Consider the following 18,851-nt stretch of genomic DNA (forward strand, 5'->3'; position numbering starts at 1 on the left):
ACCATGCCCAGCTAATTTTTGATTTATTGTAGAGACAAGGTCTCGCCAAGTTGCCCAGGTCGTTCTCAAACCCACGGGCTCAGGCAATCCATTGGCCTCGGCCTCCCAAAGTGCTAGTATTACAGGCTGACCCACAGAGCCTGGACAAGAAAACATCTTAACCAAGTTATTGAAGCACCCTAAAGAAGTCAAATAGCTACTTCCTCTGCACCAACAATCCCCACACTCACCACACTGCTGAGCAACTGCCACCATCGTATAGTGTCGGATCAAGCTGGCTACAAAGGGCAGGGCACTGGGTCGTAGGTCTTTAATAACGGCAGACATGAAGGCCCCCGTCAGGGCCTGCTCAAATGTCTTCCGGGCTGGCGTGTCTTGTGCTTTGTAGCGATGTGATATGATGACATTGGGTATGGTCTTTTCTGTAAAGCTGAAAGACAAAATTAGATCCATCAGCAAAACAATGAACTCCTGAGTTGACGATTCCACCATGACTCATTTTTTATTTTCTTTCTTTTTTTTTTTCCTTGAGTAGGAGTCTCACTCTGTTGCCCAGACTGGAGTGCAGTGACACGCTCACGACCACCACAGCCTTGACCTGCTGGGCTCAAGTGATCCTTCTGCCTCAGCCTTCTAAGGTGCACGCCATGATGCCCAGGTAATTTTTTGATTTATTGCAGAGATGAGGTCTTGCCAAGTTGCCCAGGCTGGTCTCAAACACTTGGACTCAGGCAATCCTCTTGCATCTGCCTTCCAAAGTGCTGAAATTATAGGCATAAGCCACCATACCTAGCTTCGCTTTTTATTTTCAACCTGCCCATCTCCCCTTACTATTCAGATAGGTCTGTGTGAGTTAATTTCTCTGCTTTAATTTCAGCAACACCTGGAACCAAATATGAACTTCATTATAAACATTTACAGCCAGCAATTCAAGATACATCAAATATATTCTAAATTCATTACAGGCAATGAATCAGAGATAAATTACAAAATGATGACAGTCAGTATTTGCATTGTTATTTTCAATTTTAAGAAAGTTGGAGCTTGATTTTGATCTTTTATAATCAAATAAGTCAAAGTCAAAGAAGTAACTCAAATCAATGATCAAATAGGCAAGAAGAAAGCTATAACTTGAAGCCAGCTATACACCTGTTACAGACTGAAAAATCAAAATAAGAATACAGAATCAAACAGGACTATAGATCTAATTGACAAAGCATTTACTGCTCATTCTTATATAAAATTAACTAAAGCCCAAGAAGACAGAGTCAAGGAAGTATATAGCAAATACTGAATGTTTAATAAGGATAAAAAATACTTATCAATGTTAAAAAAAAATGATTAGCTTTTTCCAATCTTGAACAGCTCCAGGTAAATAAAAGCTTCTACCTATGACCAAAAAGTCACCTGTCTGATTTCTTCTAACTTTCTAGTTCTGCCTCTGAAACTAAAAAAAAATACACCGAGGCCCTTCATTTCCACACATAACATCTTTAGTGTCAAGAGTGGTCAGGGGACCCAGCCCACACCTGAAGGTTTTCTCAGTTATTATCCAGTTTTTGATGATGCTCTCTAAAATGCCAACTGGGGTATAATTGCCCCAACATTCACCTGAGGCCCACTGTCTCCTCCAACATGCTCTTCCTAATACCCCAGTAAATAGCACATTTGGCTTAAGCCAAGAAAGCCTGTGGTCAGTCAGATGAGTCAGATCCCATCGTCGCTTCCTGTAACAGTCAGAGCAAAACCCACCAAAAGTCTTGGTCCCATCCTTACAGGTGCTTCTCAGCCTGGCCCTGCCTACCTCTCGTCCCCACCCAACACACTCCAGAACACTGGTCTTCCCGCTGTGCACATATCAAGGCCTCCTAAACCTGGAATGAGGTTCCTTTGGGAAAGATAACAGTATCATAGAGGAAGGAAAATTCTCTTAATGAAACCAAAGAAGAAGACACTGATGGATTCTAAAAAATCAAAATCAAAATCAAAATCACTGTCTTCCTCTGCAAACACAAAGGTATGAAAAAACAGAACCAGATTACATGATGAAAAACATTTTTTTTAAAGTTTCACACAGTAGGACAGGGTCCCGCAAGGTATATTTCAAAGAAATTCTCCATTTTTGTGTTAAACCCTAATTCATTTCAATAGGCACAGGAAGTGGGGGCCAGGAATTCTGCTGAAAGACTTAGACAATGACACCCTGTGGGAAAACACACACAGCAGAGAGAGCTTGGTCTCTAACAGGCAGTTCTCAAAGGAGACCCACTCCTTTTATAGGAATGGTGACTCCATGGCTAGAGGAGAGACAGTACAAGAGGAGCCACAAACATCTTGTTGAGCTAGAAAGTAAGTGTTCAAAGATGGATGGGGTATGTCATAAAACCAGAAGTAGCCAGAAGGGCTTTCACTGACTTAATCTGAACAAGTTGGTCATCAAACTACATAATAGATTATAATCCACTAAATAAAACAAGAATTCATGAGTCTAAGCTGCTAAAAATAAATATTAAAGGAGAAAGTAAAGTTATTCCTTACTGGCCGGGCTTGGTGGCTCAGCCTATAACGCCAGAACTTTGGAAGGCTGAGGCAAGTAGATTGCCTGAGCCCCGTGGGTTTGAGACACCACATATTATACAATTCCATTTCTTTAAACTGTCCAGAAAAGGCAAATTTATAGAGACAGAGGTAGAGTAATGGTAGTTGGGGCTGGGGTGGGAATGGGGATAAAACGGAATGGACATGAGGGGTCTTACTTGGGGGATGAAAAAGTTATAAAACGGACTTATATTTGCACCACTCAGTAAGTTATTAAAAATCATTTAGTAAAACATACCTCAACAAAGATGTTTAAAAAAACAAAAGAAAACCACCATCTTGTAACCATCATAGCAATACTTGAATCACAGAAGAATCACCAATAAATGCTGTCTATAAACAGTAGACAAAAGTTTAATAACAGTATTTATATCATCACATTACCTCAACACATCTTCTGACCAATTATTTGCAAATTTATAAGTGTAAAATAATAACTTTACAGTATAGAGACTGGCCAACACTACCCTCATCAATGGGATAAGCCAGCATCAAACAATTCTTGATGTGATTTGCGAGAATACTCCTGTGGGACTTCTACTACACATGCATGACCTGAATCTAATCATGAAGAAACAGACAAGTCCATAATAAAGAATATTCTACAAAACAGCTGGCCTGTACTCTTCAAAAGAGTCAATATTATAAAAGATAAAGAAAAGTCACATGACATTTCTAGATATTTTTCTTTAAGTTTATCAATCTTAATGATATTTTTAAATGTATTGGGAAAGTTGTTCATAACATCCTGCTACCTTCTTTTTTAATGTCTGACACATCAAGAAGTGCCATTGCCTTCTTGATTTCTGACATTGGTTATTTAAGCTTTCTCTTCTTTAATCCAAGTCAGTCTTGTGAGAGCCTTTTTAATTTTATTATTCTTTCAAAGAACCAGCATTTGGCTTTATTGAACAATTCTACTGCATAACTGTTTTCTTATTTTGTTGCATTTTTTCTGACTTTTTTTTTTTGTTCTTTTTTTCTTTTTTTTGAGTTGGAGTTTCACTCTGTCGCCCAGACTGGCCTTTTAAACTGCTTTATTGAGGTGTGATTTATATGCAATAGAATTCATTCATTGTAATTATACAGTTCAATGATTTTTAGTAAATTTTTACAGTTGTAAAACCCATCACTCCACAAGGCAATTTTAAAACTCCACCCCAAAAATCCAATCTCCACTCCTACCCCCAGACAACTACTGATCTGTCTTTTTGTTAACTTTTTGTCTTTTTCTTTTTGTTAACCTTTTCTAGAAGTTTCATATAAATGAATCACATGATGGGTTTGGCTTCTTTCACTTAGCATGATGTTTGAGATGAGGCATCCATATCATTGCAAGTGTCCATAGTTCATTCCTTCTTATTGCTAGGTAGTATTCCCTTGTGTCCATCTGGCACATTTGTTTATCTATTGACCAGCTGAAAAACATTCAAATTGTTTTCAGTCTATTATGATCTTGAAGGCTATAAGTTTCCTTCTAAGTATCACTCTAGCTGCATTCCATTTACATTTGACCCTGTATTATCATTTTCTTTGGTCTTTATTCCTTTTTCCATCTCAAATCTTCCATGGGGGAACTTTCTGTCTGAATGAAGTTAATCCTTTAGAATGTCCTTCACCTGAAGATCTACTGGTAAAAAATGTGTTTTCAATTTGAAAATATCTTTATTCTATCCTCATTTATGGATCATATTTTCACTAGCTATGAGATTCCAAGTAGCCAGTTATTTTCTTTCAGACTGAGGATTCATTCTACTGTCCAGTGGCTTTCACAGCTCCCAATCATTCATTTGAAGGTAACTGTTTTGCTCTGCCAACTTTTAAGATTTTTCCTTTGTTTCTGATTTGTAATTACTTCACTACAATGCATCTATGTGTAGAATTCTTTTTATTTTGTTTTGTTTTTTGGGTTTTTTTTGAGTTGGAGTCTCACTCTGTCACCGCTCCCGGCCACTGCAGCCTCGACCTGCTGGGCTCCGGCAATCCTTCCACCTCAGTGTTCCAAGTAGCTGGAACTACAGGCAACCACACCTACAATAAATTTTTTTGATTTATTGTAGAGATGAGGTCTCGCCAAGTTGCTCAGACGGGTCTTGAACCCATGGGCTCAGGCAATTCACTCACCTCAGCCTCCCAAAGTGTGGGATTACAGGCTGAGCCACTGAGCCCGGCTTAGAATTCTTTTTATTATCTTGCTTTGGATTCACTGAACACCATGAATCTGTGCATGGTTTTTTTCACGTTCTGGGAAATTCTCAGTCATCATGTCTCTCTCCTCTCTTTGTGATATTTGAAGCAAACTATGCTTCTTCACTCTATTCCTCATGTTCTTACTCTCTTTAATTTTCCCTCTTTTTCACTCCGCATGCATTCTAAATAGTTTTCTAAAGGCTCTTCTTAAAATTTGAGGGCAATGGGTCAGGCTCAGCGACTCAGTCTGTAATCCTGCACTTTGGGAGGCCAAGGTGAGTGGATTGCCTGAGCCCACGGGTTCAAGACCCACCTGGGCTACTTGGCAAGACCTCATCTCTACAATAAATCAAAAAATTAGCCGGGCGTGGGGCGCATGCCTGTAGTTCCAGCTACTTGGAAGGCTGAGGCAGAAGGATCGCCGGAGCCCAGCAGGTCGAGGTGGCGGTGGCCGGGAGCAGCCACTGCACTCCAGTCTGGGCAACAGAGTGAGACTCCAACTCAAAAAAAATAAAAAATGTGAGGGCAATTTTATAGGTTTCCACTTCTCAATTATTTTAAGTATTTTAAGCATAGTGACAACCTAGTTCTGATGATCCTGATGCCTGAAGTCTGTGCAGGCCTATTTTTGCTTTCTTTTAATTCTGTGGGTTCCTCATGTTGTCTTACTTCCTTGTGTACTTGGTTATCTTTGCTTCTCTTCAGTGCCCTTTTAACAACTGAACACCTACTATATCTTCAGCATTGCTTTTGATGTCATGAAAAATGTGAAAATATACAGGAAAAATTTATTTCTTGACATAACAGAAAAATGATAAACATGTTATCTCAAAAGATCATCACCGTAAGGTCATACTCAGCCTCAAGAGACAAAAGTAAAATACAAGTATGATGTGACAAGTATCGGGAGAAGAATCACTATGAACTGAAAACATGGGCCCACTAATTCCTATTATATGCCAGATGCTGGGGACATAATGATGAACAAAATGGAGGGAAAGGGAACATGACTAAATTTCTTGACGCTTACAACCTAATGGAGGAGGCAACAAGACACACCATATGTAACAATAGAGATCATTTCTGCTTTAGGGAAAACTCCCAAGCTGGGTTTTTCCTGTTCTCACACCACTACAATAATCACCAACACAGAAGATGCCTGTGACAAAATGTGTGGAGTCTTTTTCCCCACAAACCAAATAGTAGACACTAGCTGGATGGGTGTCCTCTAACGCAATTTAGACACTATCTACCTGGTAAGAACGTCACACAGGCTGAGGACTCAGTCCCCAAAACTGGCCCCTCCCATACCAGTTGTTAAGTCCAGGTCTCTGGAATTTCTGTCCAACCAGCATCAACCTGGGAGTCCCATGATCCTTTTTTTGGGTTTGATTAATTTGCTAAAGTGGCTCACAGAACTCAGGGAAACACTTAAGTTTACCAGTTTATTATAAAGGATACAGATGAAGAGAAGTGTAGGGCAAGGTATAGGGGAAGGTGCCTAGATCTTCCTGCCCTCTCAGGCACACCACCCTTCAGAAACCTCCAGGTGCTTAGCTATCTGAAAGCTCGCAGAACCCAGTCCCCTCCTATTTTGTTTTTGAGTCGTAGTTTCACTCTGTCGCCCAGGCTGAAGTGCAGTGGCATGCTCACGGCTAGAGCAGTCTCAACCTGCTGGGCTCAGATGATCCTTCTGCCTCAGCCTTCCAAGTAGGTGAAACTACTTGGGTTTCCTTTTTGTTTGTTCGCTTGTTTGTATTTTTTTGAGTTGAAGTCTCACTCTGTCGCCCAGGTTGGAGTGCAGTGGCTCGCTCCCGGCCACTGCAGCCTCAACCTGCTGAGCACAAGCAATCCTTCCACCTCAGTCTTCCAAGTAGCTGGAACTACAGGTGTATGCTACCATATCCGGCTAATTTTTTAATTTATTGTAGAGGAGGTCTCACCAAGTTGCCCAGACTGGTCTTGAACCCATGGACTCAGGCAATCCCCTCACCTCGGCCTCTCAAAGTACTGGAATTATAGGCTTGAGCCACTGCGCCCAGCCTTACTGGGGTTTTTAATGGAAGCTTCATGTCAGCATTCCTTCCCCCAGGGTGCAGGGCAGGAACCTCTATGGGGTAGAGTCCTGTCTTGGGATAGGTAAAAGCATAGGAAAAGGTCAGAGAGATTATATTTCCTGAGGTCTAACACACTCAACATTGAAACAAAAGATTGTAACAAGGGCTATAGGAGTTTTGAGCCAGGAATGGGGATGAAAACCTGTGTGTGTGTGTGTGTGTGTGTGTGTGTGTGTGTGTGTGTGTGTTTATGCGTGTGCACGCATATATAAAAATCGTAATACCACAACTTCTAATTCTCAAAAACTCAAGTTCTCCTCTCCATGTTCTCTAAAGGCCCAAAGAATGAGCTGATAGATAATGTGGCATTTCTCTGACTTGAAGGAGTATGCTCCCAACACTGAGAAACCTGGGAAGTCTTCTCCAGCCCTAATTCCTGAAGCAAGATACAACCAATCACAGGGAAGAAAATGACCAACATACTTGGGGTGTGCGAGGAGCTGGTAGAGTGCATGTTTGTTGTCCTCCAGGCTCATCATGGCCACCAAGAAGCACTTGATCACCTCCCATGCCTGCCTCCGGTAGTAGGGCTCCGTGTTGGCGCTTTTCAGGCAGTCCAGAGCAGTTTCAATGGCCTACAACCAAGAAACACAGAAACTGCAGTTTGTGCTGAAATTACATGATTTTAAAAGTTTTCACTGAAAGCATCTGCAACACCCAAAAGAATCTTAATGCTCAGTTTCTAGGCAGAAGCTTTAACCCACAGCACCAGCTTAATGCATATTTTCTTCTCAAGAGATCACAGTGAACCAATATAGTACAAAAGATATTCACCAAATGAAGCTTCCAAAAGAGGTGCAAGAAACATTAATAAAGAATTGCACAGTTCAAAATAAAAACATAAAATGGCCAGACGTAGTAGCTCCCTCCTGTAATCCTAACACTTTGAGAGGCAGAGGCAAGAGGATTACCTGAGCCCAGGGGTTCGACACCAGCCTGGGCAACCTGACAGGACCTTGTCTCTACAATAAATCAAAAAATTAGCCAGGCGTGGTGGCACATGCCTGTGGTTCCAGCTACTTGGAAGGCTGAGTTAGAAGGATTGCCTGAGTACAGGAGGTCAAGACTACAGTGGCCTTAAGTATGCCACTGCACTCCAGCCTGGCTAACAGTGAGACTCCGACTCAAAAAAAAAAAAACCAAAAAACAAAATGGGCTGACTGCAGTGGCTCACGCCTGTAATCCCAGCACAGTGGGAGACTGAAACAAGAGAAATGCTTGAACCTAGGAGCTCAAAACCAACCTGGGTGACATGGTAAGACCTCATCTCTACAAAAAAAAAAAAAAAATCAAAAAATTAGCCAGGCATGGTGACACACGCCTGTAGTCTCAGCTACTTGGGAGGATGAGGCAGAAGGATAGCATAAGCCCAGGAGGTCGAGCCTGCAATGAGCTGTGACTGTGCCACTGCACTCCAGCATAGGCAACAGAGTCAGGTCCCAACTCAAAAAAAATAAATAAAGTAAAATGGAGTTTAAAAATTTCATGTTTAAATAACCAGTGGGATTTGAGACCTGTCTGGGCAACTTGGCGAGACCTCATCTTTACAATAAATCAAAAACTAGCTGGGTGTGGTAGCACGCGCCTGTAGTTCTGGCCACTTGGAAAGCTGAGACAGAAGGATCACCAGAGCCCAGCAGGTCGAAGCTGCGGTGGCCGGGAGCATGCCACTGTACTCCAGTCTGGGCAACAGAGTGAGACTCCAACTCAAAAATAAAAAGGCTTTTTCCAGAAAACCCACTCAGCTACATACACATTTTTATCCTATTCACTCCAATCAGGTTGACTGAGAAGATGGGAGAGGCACAATCACAAAATAAAGTAATAATATGAAGCCTTTAACAGCCAAAACATTAACCTTAATGATAATTACCTACATATTAACCAAAGAACTAATCTTTACTTAAGTCCTGTGTGAGTAAAGGTGACTCCAGGGAGAGCCCTGCCCTGAGACCCACCAGGCTAGGGACACACCGCACACATAGTCTCACAAGCGTGACAACAGCTCCTCTGCATATGAACCTCAGCTCAGTGGGTGAACTCTTCTGGGGTACCATAGAACTGTCTGTATCTGGTCAGTAACAATTCATAAATTACGTGCTAATAACTTTAAATTTGTATTTTTGGGAATCAATATAACCTATGAATCAATTACCTGCCAAAAAGAATAAAGGATTGTAAAGTGTACCAAAAGGAAAACTCTTTCCCATTACCTCATGGGCTCACAGGCACTGCAAGGGCCCAGGAAACTGTTAACACCTTCAAAACCTAATTTCTTCCATGCTTCAGTTGCTTTTGGGCAAAACTACTTCTAACCAGATATCTTTTGGTCTGTTTAGTCTATGCAGAGGTCAAATATAAGATGCCTTAGATTTTACTACTAATACCAACCTCACCACTAACATGAGTAAAGCAAGGAGAATCCTATCTCAGAGAAAGTCCCTGAGATGAAACAAGGCTTCACAAAGCTCCCAAAGACTTCCAAGCTTACCTTTTCCATCGGGAGCTGAAGAGATGCTTTACAATCAGAAAACTCCACTGTAATACTGGGGCCTTGAACTTCAGTCACAATATAGTGCAACTTCTGGGATTCCTTTAACATCTTCCTGTTACTGCCACCAAACTTCCCAAGTACACGGTAGGCAACGTGAGAGATGCTGTCAGCAGGATTGCGTAAAGTGCGCCACAAAGCCTGAAAACCAACATGCTTTCATTGAAACCATAAATTCCAGGTAATACAATCACATGGTTCACAATCAAAATTCATAACTGATGGAACATTACATAGTGACAATTCTTCCTCCCACCTCAGTCCCCCAAATACAGTTTCCCCTTCTTTGAAGAAACTAATGTTTCCTTTGCAGGAAATTATGTGTCTCTACAAAAAAAAAAATCCATATGTAAACATAAATGTTCTTCCAGGTTCCTGTAATACAGTCACATATTATAATTACCACACAGCTAAAAAGCAGAAAAACTAAGCAATATATTGTTTAGGTGCATGTTCTACAAAATGGGACAGGGAAGAAAATAAGTGCAGGTGCAGTTTTACTGGCAAAGTTCAGTTCTAGGGTTGGATGGTGAGCTCTCAGGTTTTTACTTCTATACACTGGGTTTGATAACTTAAAACATGACATATAAATTATCTCAAAAACAGCTGGGCGAGGTGGCTCACCTATAATCCCAGCATTTTGGGAGGCCAAGATGAAAGGACTGCCTAAGCCCATGGGCTTGAGACCAGTCTGGGCAACTTGGCAAGATCTCATCTCTACAACAAATCAAAATATTAGCTGGGCATGGTGATGCATGCCTATAGTTCCAGCTACTTAGAAGGCTGAGAGGGAAGAATCACCTGAGTCCAGCAGGGAGGCTGTGGTGGCTGTGAATGTGCCACTTGCACTCCAGTATAGGTGACAGAGTAAGACCTCAACTCAAAAAAAAAAAAAAAATTATCTCGTAAACTTCAAATCTTATAGTAGGAAGGGTGACAGAGGGGACAGACATGGCTCATGAAGGTTCAAGTTAATGCAGAACATATGCACTCAACTGTCCCAAGTGACTATAAATTTTCCCCACATTTTTTCACCTAAATTATCAGAAGTCCTTGGCTGGGCATGGTGGCTCACACCTGTAATCTCAGCACTTTGGGAGGTGGAGGTGAGAGAATTGCCTAAACCTAGGGGTTCAAGACCTTCCTGGGCAACTTGGCAAGATCTCGTCTCTACAATAAATGAAAAAATTAGCTGGGTATGGTAATGCATGCCTGTAGTTCCAGCTACTTGGGAGGCTGAGGCAGAAGGATCACCTGAGCCCAGCAAGTTGAGGCTGCAGCAGCCGTAAACATGCCACTGCACTCCAGCCTGGATAACAGAGTGAGACTCCAACTCAAAAAAAAAAAAAAAATTATCAGAAGTCCTAAAAATTACCAAAGTTTACTTTGTAAGTCTATTTTCTTACATCACCTTCTGTAACAATGCCAAATATTCCTGTCTAGCAATAGTCAAATTTAACATAAAATCTTGACATTTTTCTCTAAATCAAGCAAAATTCCAATTTCTCGTATGTTCCTGTAGGTCCAAACAGCTTCTCCTTAACAATTGTTGGAAACATGGAATCTAAGTTCCCTCACCTCTCTCACTGTCCACCTGGTCCACCCAACTCAAGTCTCTTCAGGAGAGGGTACTTCTGCTTCACTCCTCTGTATTCATACATGGTCCTAGCTGGTTGGCCAGACTAGGAGAGACTGACATCTGTCTGTCTGCCTGTTTCTCTTTGTCTGTCTCTGTTTCTGTCTCTTTCTGGCTTTCTGCCTCATGGATGGTGAGAAGGCCCAAGATGCCACCTGCCTCCTCTCCCACCTGTTGCTCACATATCCTGATACAGGCCAGAGTCTGCCTTCTAGAATCATCAGTGTTGTTCTACAGGCAGGCTCTTTTCAATCTTCCAAATGTCTGGCAGGGAGAGGGGACTTCAAGACTCTAACTCACCCCCTATGCCATCTTCTTCCAGCCAAGATCTAAATCTCAAGCCAGGAAAAGTGTCTCTCAACCTTAACCTCAAGTCCAAGTTGTAGCCTCCAATCTAGTTTGTCCAGAGTCCTGTCCTCTATGAGTTATTAAGTCTCTTTCACATAAAGCTGGTATTCTGACCCCTATGCAGGGTCAAATACCTTCTATTAAAGTGGCAGATGAGTAAATGACAGCCTACCACTCTAACATTTACCAACCACATCAAACATGAAGAAAAAACCTAACTTTAATATAAGAACATTAACAAGCACATGTAAGTGTCTTCAAAACAACTTCCTTTACTATCTGCTCTTTTTCCTTGGTGGGGTGGGGTGGGGCAGATGCCTATACCTTCACTTGAGTCAATATCATTTTACTATGCAATGGAAGATCTTTCATAGATAAAGCAAGGTTGCTGTTGGAAGCAACAGTAGCTATATAGTAACCAAAACATCTGCCCACAAGTGATCAAAGTAATAAGATTGTAACACTTGGGAGACTGGGCAAAGTGGCTCACGTCTGTAATGCCAACACTGAGAAGCCAAAGAGAGAGGACTGTTTTGAGCCCAGGAGTTGGAGAACAATCTAGGATATATAGCAAGACTGTGTCTCTACAAAAAAATTTAAAAATTAGCTGGGCATGATGGCACACACCTGTAGTCCCAGCTACTTGGGAGGCTGAGGGAGAAGGATCACCTGAGCCTAGAAGGTAGAGGCTGCAGTGAGCCATGACCATACCACTGCACTACAGCCTGGGCAACAGAGTGAGACCCGACTCAAAAATAAAAGAATGTAACACCTGAGCTGGGTGCGGTGACTCATACCTGTAATCTCAGCACTTTGGGAGGCAGTGGCAAGAGGAATGCCTGAGCTCAGGGGTTTGAGACCAGCCTGGGCTTGACCTTGTCTCTACAACAAATCAAAAAATTAGCTGGGCATGGCAGCACATGCCTATATTTCCAGCTACTTGAAAGGCTAAGGCAGAAGGATTGCCTGAGCCCAGCAGGTCGAGACTGTGGTAGCTGTAAGCATGCTACTGTACTCTAGCCTGGGCAACAGAGTGAAACTCCAACTCAAAAAAAACCAAAAAAAAAAACGAACTTGTGAAAGCTCTCTGAAAAATAGGCAATTGCTTCAAAACAAATATATATTCAATACCTATAGCATTTCTGCACATCTTAAGATTCACAAAGTATGCAGAAAGTTACACCACTCTATCTTGCAAAGCCCACCTCTACAGAAAGCCCAATGGCTATCACTTCCAGGGAAACAGCCTAAAATCCTCATTAAAAACAGAAACATGAGCATCCAATGCCCTCTGCTGTCACTAAGGCAAACAGAGACTTACCTGCATGAGCTCTGCGCGGACGGGCTGAATGTGGTCATACAGGAAATCAGGCTGCAGGTTGTCCACACACAACTCCAGAGTCCTCAGGCCTTGACTGACCAACGTCTGAGACCCATTGAGTGCAGACACCAAAGGATCCATCAACATGGGTAGATATGGCAAGAGAGAGCTCAGCCGCACAGGTACCGTGAGACACAGCTCCACGAAGAGGTCCTTCATGTGCTGCTTATGCAGGCCACTCTGCAACATATTCAGTCCTAGAGACAGGATTTGAGACAGTCATAGGGAAGATACTTCCCAGACACATGCCTAAGACAATTGCACAAAATAACTGGTCCACTTTCATTATCAACATCAACAAGAGTATAGAAAGACTTTCTGTGTCCCTATAATATACTAATATAATACTAACTTTAATAGTTAAATCTGTTCTTTAACTGCATTCATGATCCCTACTACAGTGGCAAGAGAAGGCCATGTGTAATCACTGTGTATAAATTATACTTATGCGGGGCTCGGTGGCTCAGCCTGTAATCTCGCGCCTTTGGGAGGCTGAGGTGAGTGGACTGCCTGAGCCCGCGGGTTCGAGACCCACCTGGGCAGCGAGACCTCATCTCTACAATAAATCAAAAAATCAGCCGGGCATGGTAGCGTATGCCTGTAATTCCGGCTACTCAGAAGGCTGAGGCAGAAGGCTCGCCAGAGCCTAGCAGGTCGAGGCTGCGGTGGCCAGGAGCGGCCACTGCACTCCAGTCTGGGAGACAGAGTGAGACTCCAACTCAAAAAAAATAAAAAATAAAAAATAAATTATACTTATATTATTACAACCTTATAACTTAAAATTATACATTAAAAAACCTTATTATACTATTAATAAACACAATCTAAAGACACAGATGTTAATAGGATGCATTCATCTCAAGTTCAAGGTTTACATCCTTTTTCAGGCTTCCAACAGATCACAGCTGAGGTCTAGTCTCTAAATAGCTTTTTTTAAAAATCAATTTTTGTTTGTTATAAATGGAGAGGAGATTCCTTATAAAGTCAACCTCCACACCTTTCATAAGGGTAAACATGGATTTACTGAGTTCTTCCTGAGACCTTTCTGCTGGGCCAGGAGATCACTTAGAGAAAGGCATGTGACAGTGAACCCAAGACACGGCGTGTCCCGCAGAGCACAGGTGGCCAGTGTGAAGGACAAGAACACAGAGAAAAGAAGAGTCATCAGGGATGGCAACACAAGGCAACAGAACCAGATTCAGAATCCAAGGATAAGGTGGAGGAGAAGAGGACAAAGAGCTAGATCCTCAGTACAGATCAGTTTCAGCAAGACTGGGGGAGACAGATAAGACTAGGGACAGCAGAGAGTGCACAGGAGGAGGGATCAGACTGAGCAGAAACAAGGGCTCAGGTAGGGGCTGACTAGAGATGTGATTAAATCTGGACAGTGGAGCCTGGTTATTGGTCACCTAAAGCACTGTCCGTGGCGTACTTATGGCCATTTTATATTCAACATATTCAAACAAGTCCCAGTTGCCTCCTGGGTATATTACATCTCTTCCATTTAAGGAAATTACAAGGAAAAGAAGTGAGAAATGTCAATTTCTCACCAAGAGCTCACCTTACCAAAAATAAATTCCTGGGATAGCGTTTCCAATCAGCTTATACCCCATAAACAGTCAATGGCTCAGGATCCCCTTTACATACCTTGAGAGTATTCCTAATTCTATATAGGAATTACAGGATTCTGGTTAGGCAAATGAGAACATAAACTAACTATAAATCAGCTTTGTAACTTGCTTCTTCCTCTTTGCGCTGATTCTCTTTCAATCTAGGGATTCCCTAATCTCATTAAATCAGTAGAAAACCACTTTCTTTCTAGACTTGCTTACCAAGTGCTACAAAAATGCAACCAAGTCCTAACCAGGATAACCAAAACATCCCAAATCCCATTCAACACTAAGTAGGGAGGGAAGAGCCCATGCCTAAACAGAGCTCCCTCTGAAGTACCATGTCTTCAAAGAAGGGGGTAATGTACACATACCCCGACCCACAACCATGACTGTCATAAGTACAGAGGATGGATGAACCCCAGCAATCCAGGGCAGCCAGACACATAAACACACAGGACAAAAAGGCAACGAAAGTCACTGCTCTGACCTTGCAGGAGGTTTGGGAGGAGAGGCAGAAATTCCTGATACAGGAGATCGTGGCTACCGCCACCAATAGAGCGGAACAATGCCCGGAGCAGCAGGAAATAGTTGTAGGGCTCCTTGGCAGTCTGTGCGAGCTCCATTGAGCTGTTCACAATCTTGTGCAAGTGAGGCTGCAGGGCAGAGAAAAGGCAGATTAGCAGGATCTAAGTGAGGAGAGTCTCCACCCTCCAGACTTGAGCTGGCGCATCACAGCAACCCAACAGCAATAAACGGCAATTCTGATGTGTTTATCCAAAAGAAAAAACAAAACAATAACTTTCCAACCTTTACTTGACTCAAATTAATTTCTCTTAAAATACAAGGGGTGTCAAGCCGGGCTCGGTGGCTCAGTCTGTAATCCCGCGCCTTTGGGAGGCTGAGGTGATTGGACTGCCTGAGCCCGCGGGTTCGAGATCCACCTGGGAAACTTAGCGAGACCTCATCTCTACTATAAATCAAAAAAATTAGCTGGGCGTGGTAGCGTGGGCCTGTAGTTCCAGCTACTTGGAAAGCTGAGGTGGAAGGATCGCTGGAGCCCAGCAGGTCGAGGCTGCGGTGGCTGGGAGCGGTCACTGCACTCCAGTCTGGGCGACAGAGTGAGACTCCAACTCAAAAAAAAAAAAAAAAAATACAAGGGGTGTCAAGAAATTGTACACATATTTTAAGAGATGTTATCTATGTATTACTTTTCAAAGTTTTATCAAACTACAGAAGAACTATGTAGTATGACCTTCACTCAACTGTGCTTCCGCCATTTTCTTTAACTGTCCTGCCTGTTGCATATTGAAGATAGCATTTGATTAATGCCATCTCTTGAGCAAATGTCAAACTTAAAATGTGCATACATTTTTTTGGCATCCCCTGTATATATTGGTATCTACCGGTTTGGCTGTGAAAGGAATGCTTATTCTCACTACGCAGTCACATGCTATTTTTTTATTTCTTGTATAGACGAGGTCTCACCAAGTTGCCCAGGCTGGTCTCAAACCCATGGGTTTAGGCAATCCTCTCACCTCGGCCTACCAAAGTGCTGGGATTATAGGCATGAGTCACTGCGCCCAGCCTTTTGAATATTTTTCTAGAATAATAGTACAACATTCTCACATTAGGTTTGTCCTGAGAGGCTTTATTCTATTTTGTTATTATGCACAGTTGTTTCTAATGTTGGCAAAAACTAAATTATTTGAAGATACTGAATTATGTGGATATAATTATAACTAAATATTTTATGTATTTTAAAAAGGTGACTCTTTTCCTTTTGTATTAATACAAAAGTAATGTTAAGGTTGTTGATAACTGGTTACTACAATACTGAGAAAAACAAGGAATGCATCACAAAAAAGCAGATGACTGGTGCTCTATGTCACCACTCAGAAATTTACTCCAGAATGAAAGGATCCTTTAGCCGGGTGTAGTGGCGCATGCCTGTAGTTCCAGTTACTTGGAAGGCTGAGGCAGAAGGATCACCTGAGCCCATCAGGTGAAGGCTGCAGTGGCTGGGAGCGTGCTACTGCCCTCCATCCTGGGCAACAGAGTGAGACTCCAATGCAAAAAAAAAAAAGGATAAAGAATGAAAGGATCTTGTTTACATCTTCTAATTTCCTCCTAAGGGAAAATATCTCTTCACACAAAACTGGTGGTAATATTCAACTTTTTGTAGAACTTAAAATATTTAGCCACAAGAGGAAGTGCATTTTCGTAGCTTTAATCCTGCCACATGCTGCTTTTGGTGAGTGATGTAACTGTGGGCAGGTTTTAGCCATTTGCTAGAGTCAAATAACTGTAACCCAATTACATAGGGTTCGTCATCACAGACGTGTGATGAGACACATATTCTCTAAGATAATCTTAATAAAGGAGCACAAACTGATTAAAATTCTTGGCTTCAAGGGGAAAAATAAAGAAAGAATCCTGAAATGTGCTGCTTACATATTGTCACAGAGAGTGTGAACACAGGGAAGACAAAAACCTAAGTGGATGACTTCTGATGTAATCAGAGCCATCACACAGAAAACTGCTTCTCAGTGGATTGAGAGGTAAGTGAAAATTCTTCCTTGTAGTATATTATTTTACATTACTTAATTTTTGAAAATTAGAACAATGTGCTCCTATTTTACTTGTGTAATACAGAAAAAGAAACTGAGTTTAAAAAAGAAAATTGTGGTGGCAATACTATATACACCACACTTGCTTATCAGAATAGCTCTGAATTTCTGTTTTAAGTCACCAGATAAGTAAATTAAGCTATGCTTAAAAATACACGAAATGTTTTTCACACGTAGCCCTTATTTGTTGCAAATATTATTTCAAAGAGCACTTTACAAAGAGTCACTACAGTTTCTGTTAAAAGTGAAAACAAGAAAAAACAACATCAAAGCGGGTGTGGTGGTACATGCCTGTAGTGCCAGCTCCTCAGGAGGTTGAGATAAGAGTTCGGCTTGAGCTCAGAGGTTCGAGACCAGCCTGGGCAACATGGCAAGACACCATCTCTAAAAAAAAAAAAAAGAAGCTGGGCTCGGTGGCTCAGCTTGTAATCCTGAGCCTTTGGGAGGCTGAGGTGAATGGATTGCCTGAGCCCGCGGGTTCGAGACCTGCATGGGCAGCGAGACCTCATCTCTACAATAAACCAAAAAATTAGCCAGGTGTGGTAGCGCACGCCCATAATTCCAGCTACTCGGAAGGCTGAGGCGGAAAGATCGCTGGAGCCCAGCAGGTCGAGGCTGCAGTGGCTGGGAGCGGCCACTGCACTCCAGTCTGGGCGACAGAGTGAGACTCTAACTCAAATAAATAAATAAATAAATAAATAAATAAAAGAAAAATCCTGAACAAGTATACTTAAATCTAAATAAACTTTACCTTCAACATTTGTTCATTTTCAGCTGCAAAGAGGGAGACTGAGCCAAAGACCAACTTAAACAGCTTGAGGTACAGGTTGGAAAGCTCCACATTGGAGCCCATTTCTGGCAGGCGATCAAGGAGATACTCCACCAGAATTGTAGCAAATAGAGCAGAGGTAGTAGGATTTGCCAAGAAGGAATTGGCCACAATCTGTCAAAACAAGAAATGCATATGATAAAAATAATCCCCTCCCCAAAGTATCTCTAAGACAGGGGTTCCCAACCCCTGGGCCACAGACCGGTTACCAGTCCATGGCCTGTAAGGAACCAGATCACATAGCAGGTGTGGGGTTAAGCGGGCAAGTGAGTGGAGCTTCATCTATATTTACAGCCACTCCCCATCACTCTCAATACCGCCTGAGCTCTGCCTCCTCTCAGATTAATGGGGGCATTAGATTCTCATAGGAGCGTGACCCTAATGTGAACAGCACATGTGAGGGATCTAAGTTGCACACTCCTTATGAGAATCTAATGCCTGATGATCTGAGGTGAAATGGTGATTAGTATAAAGCACATGGATCTTTTAAAATTTTTTCAAACATTATGGCCTAATATTTCTCTAAATCCTTGCTCTACAAACACATTTCATAAATCCTCACACTCATATTCATTTTAAAATGAAACACAAAGTAACACATAAACAAAGAATTATATAATGTTGAAAGAACATAAAAAAAGAGTTTTATACCTGAAGAGCATAATTTTTTGAGATTCTTTCCACCATATACGGGACTGTAGTTTGAAAGATTTCTTTAAATGTTAAGGGATTCATCATTGTGAACACACCAGCAAAGTGCTCCAATACTTCCTTCTCTTCCTTCATTCTCACAGTCTGGCAATTTGCCACACGAATGTATGTTTGTCCATTCCCTGCTATCTGGACCTAGTATAGAGACAAAAACCCACCCATGGGCATTAAAACTGAACTTCTCTGAATATATTCCATTATATAATCAGATCAGTTACACACACAAAATACAGCACTTAAATTAGATAAT

The 18,851-nt window shown here is 41.9% G+C and overlaps 1 protein-coding gene across 3 annotated transcripts in view; it reads right to left on the bottom strand.

The window, feature by feature from the left end:
- Positions 1-18,851, bottom strand: part of TRRAP (transformation/transcription domain associated protein) — a 147,276-nt gene that overhangs the window by 97,097 nt on the left and 31,328 nt on the right. For all 3 annotated transcript variants that reach the window (XM_021706379.1, XM_021706378.1, XM_008072896.2), the window contains exons 16-22: positions 18,542-18,736; positions 17,813-18,004; positions 14,922-15,087; positions 12,762-13,018; positions 9,397-9,597; positions 7,329-7,480; positions 231-430 (exon numbers count right to left, since the gene is read on the bottom strand). In XM_021706379.1, the coding sequence (XP_021562054.1) occupies positions 231-430; positions 7,329-7,480; positions 9,397-9,597; positions 12,762-13,018; positions 14,922-15,087; positions 17,813-18,004; positions 18,542-18,736 (1,363 nt within the window). The remainder of the gene's footprint in view (positions 1-230; positions 431-7,328; positions 7,481-9,396; positions 9,598-12,761; positions 13,019-14,921; positions 15,088-17,812; positions 18,005-18,541; positions 18,737-18,851) is intronic.

The sequence above is a fragment of the Carlito syrichta genome, unplaced genomic scaffold, assembly GCF_000164805.1.
Source record: "Carlito syrichta isolate Samal-C Ts95f unplaced genomic scaffold, Tarsius_syrichta-2.0.1 Scaffold315497, whole genome shotgun sequence".
Classification (NCBI taxonomy): domain Eukaryota; kingdom Metazoa; phylum Chordata; class Mammalia; order Primates; family Tarsiidae; genus Carlito; species Carlito syrichta.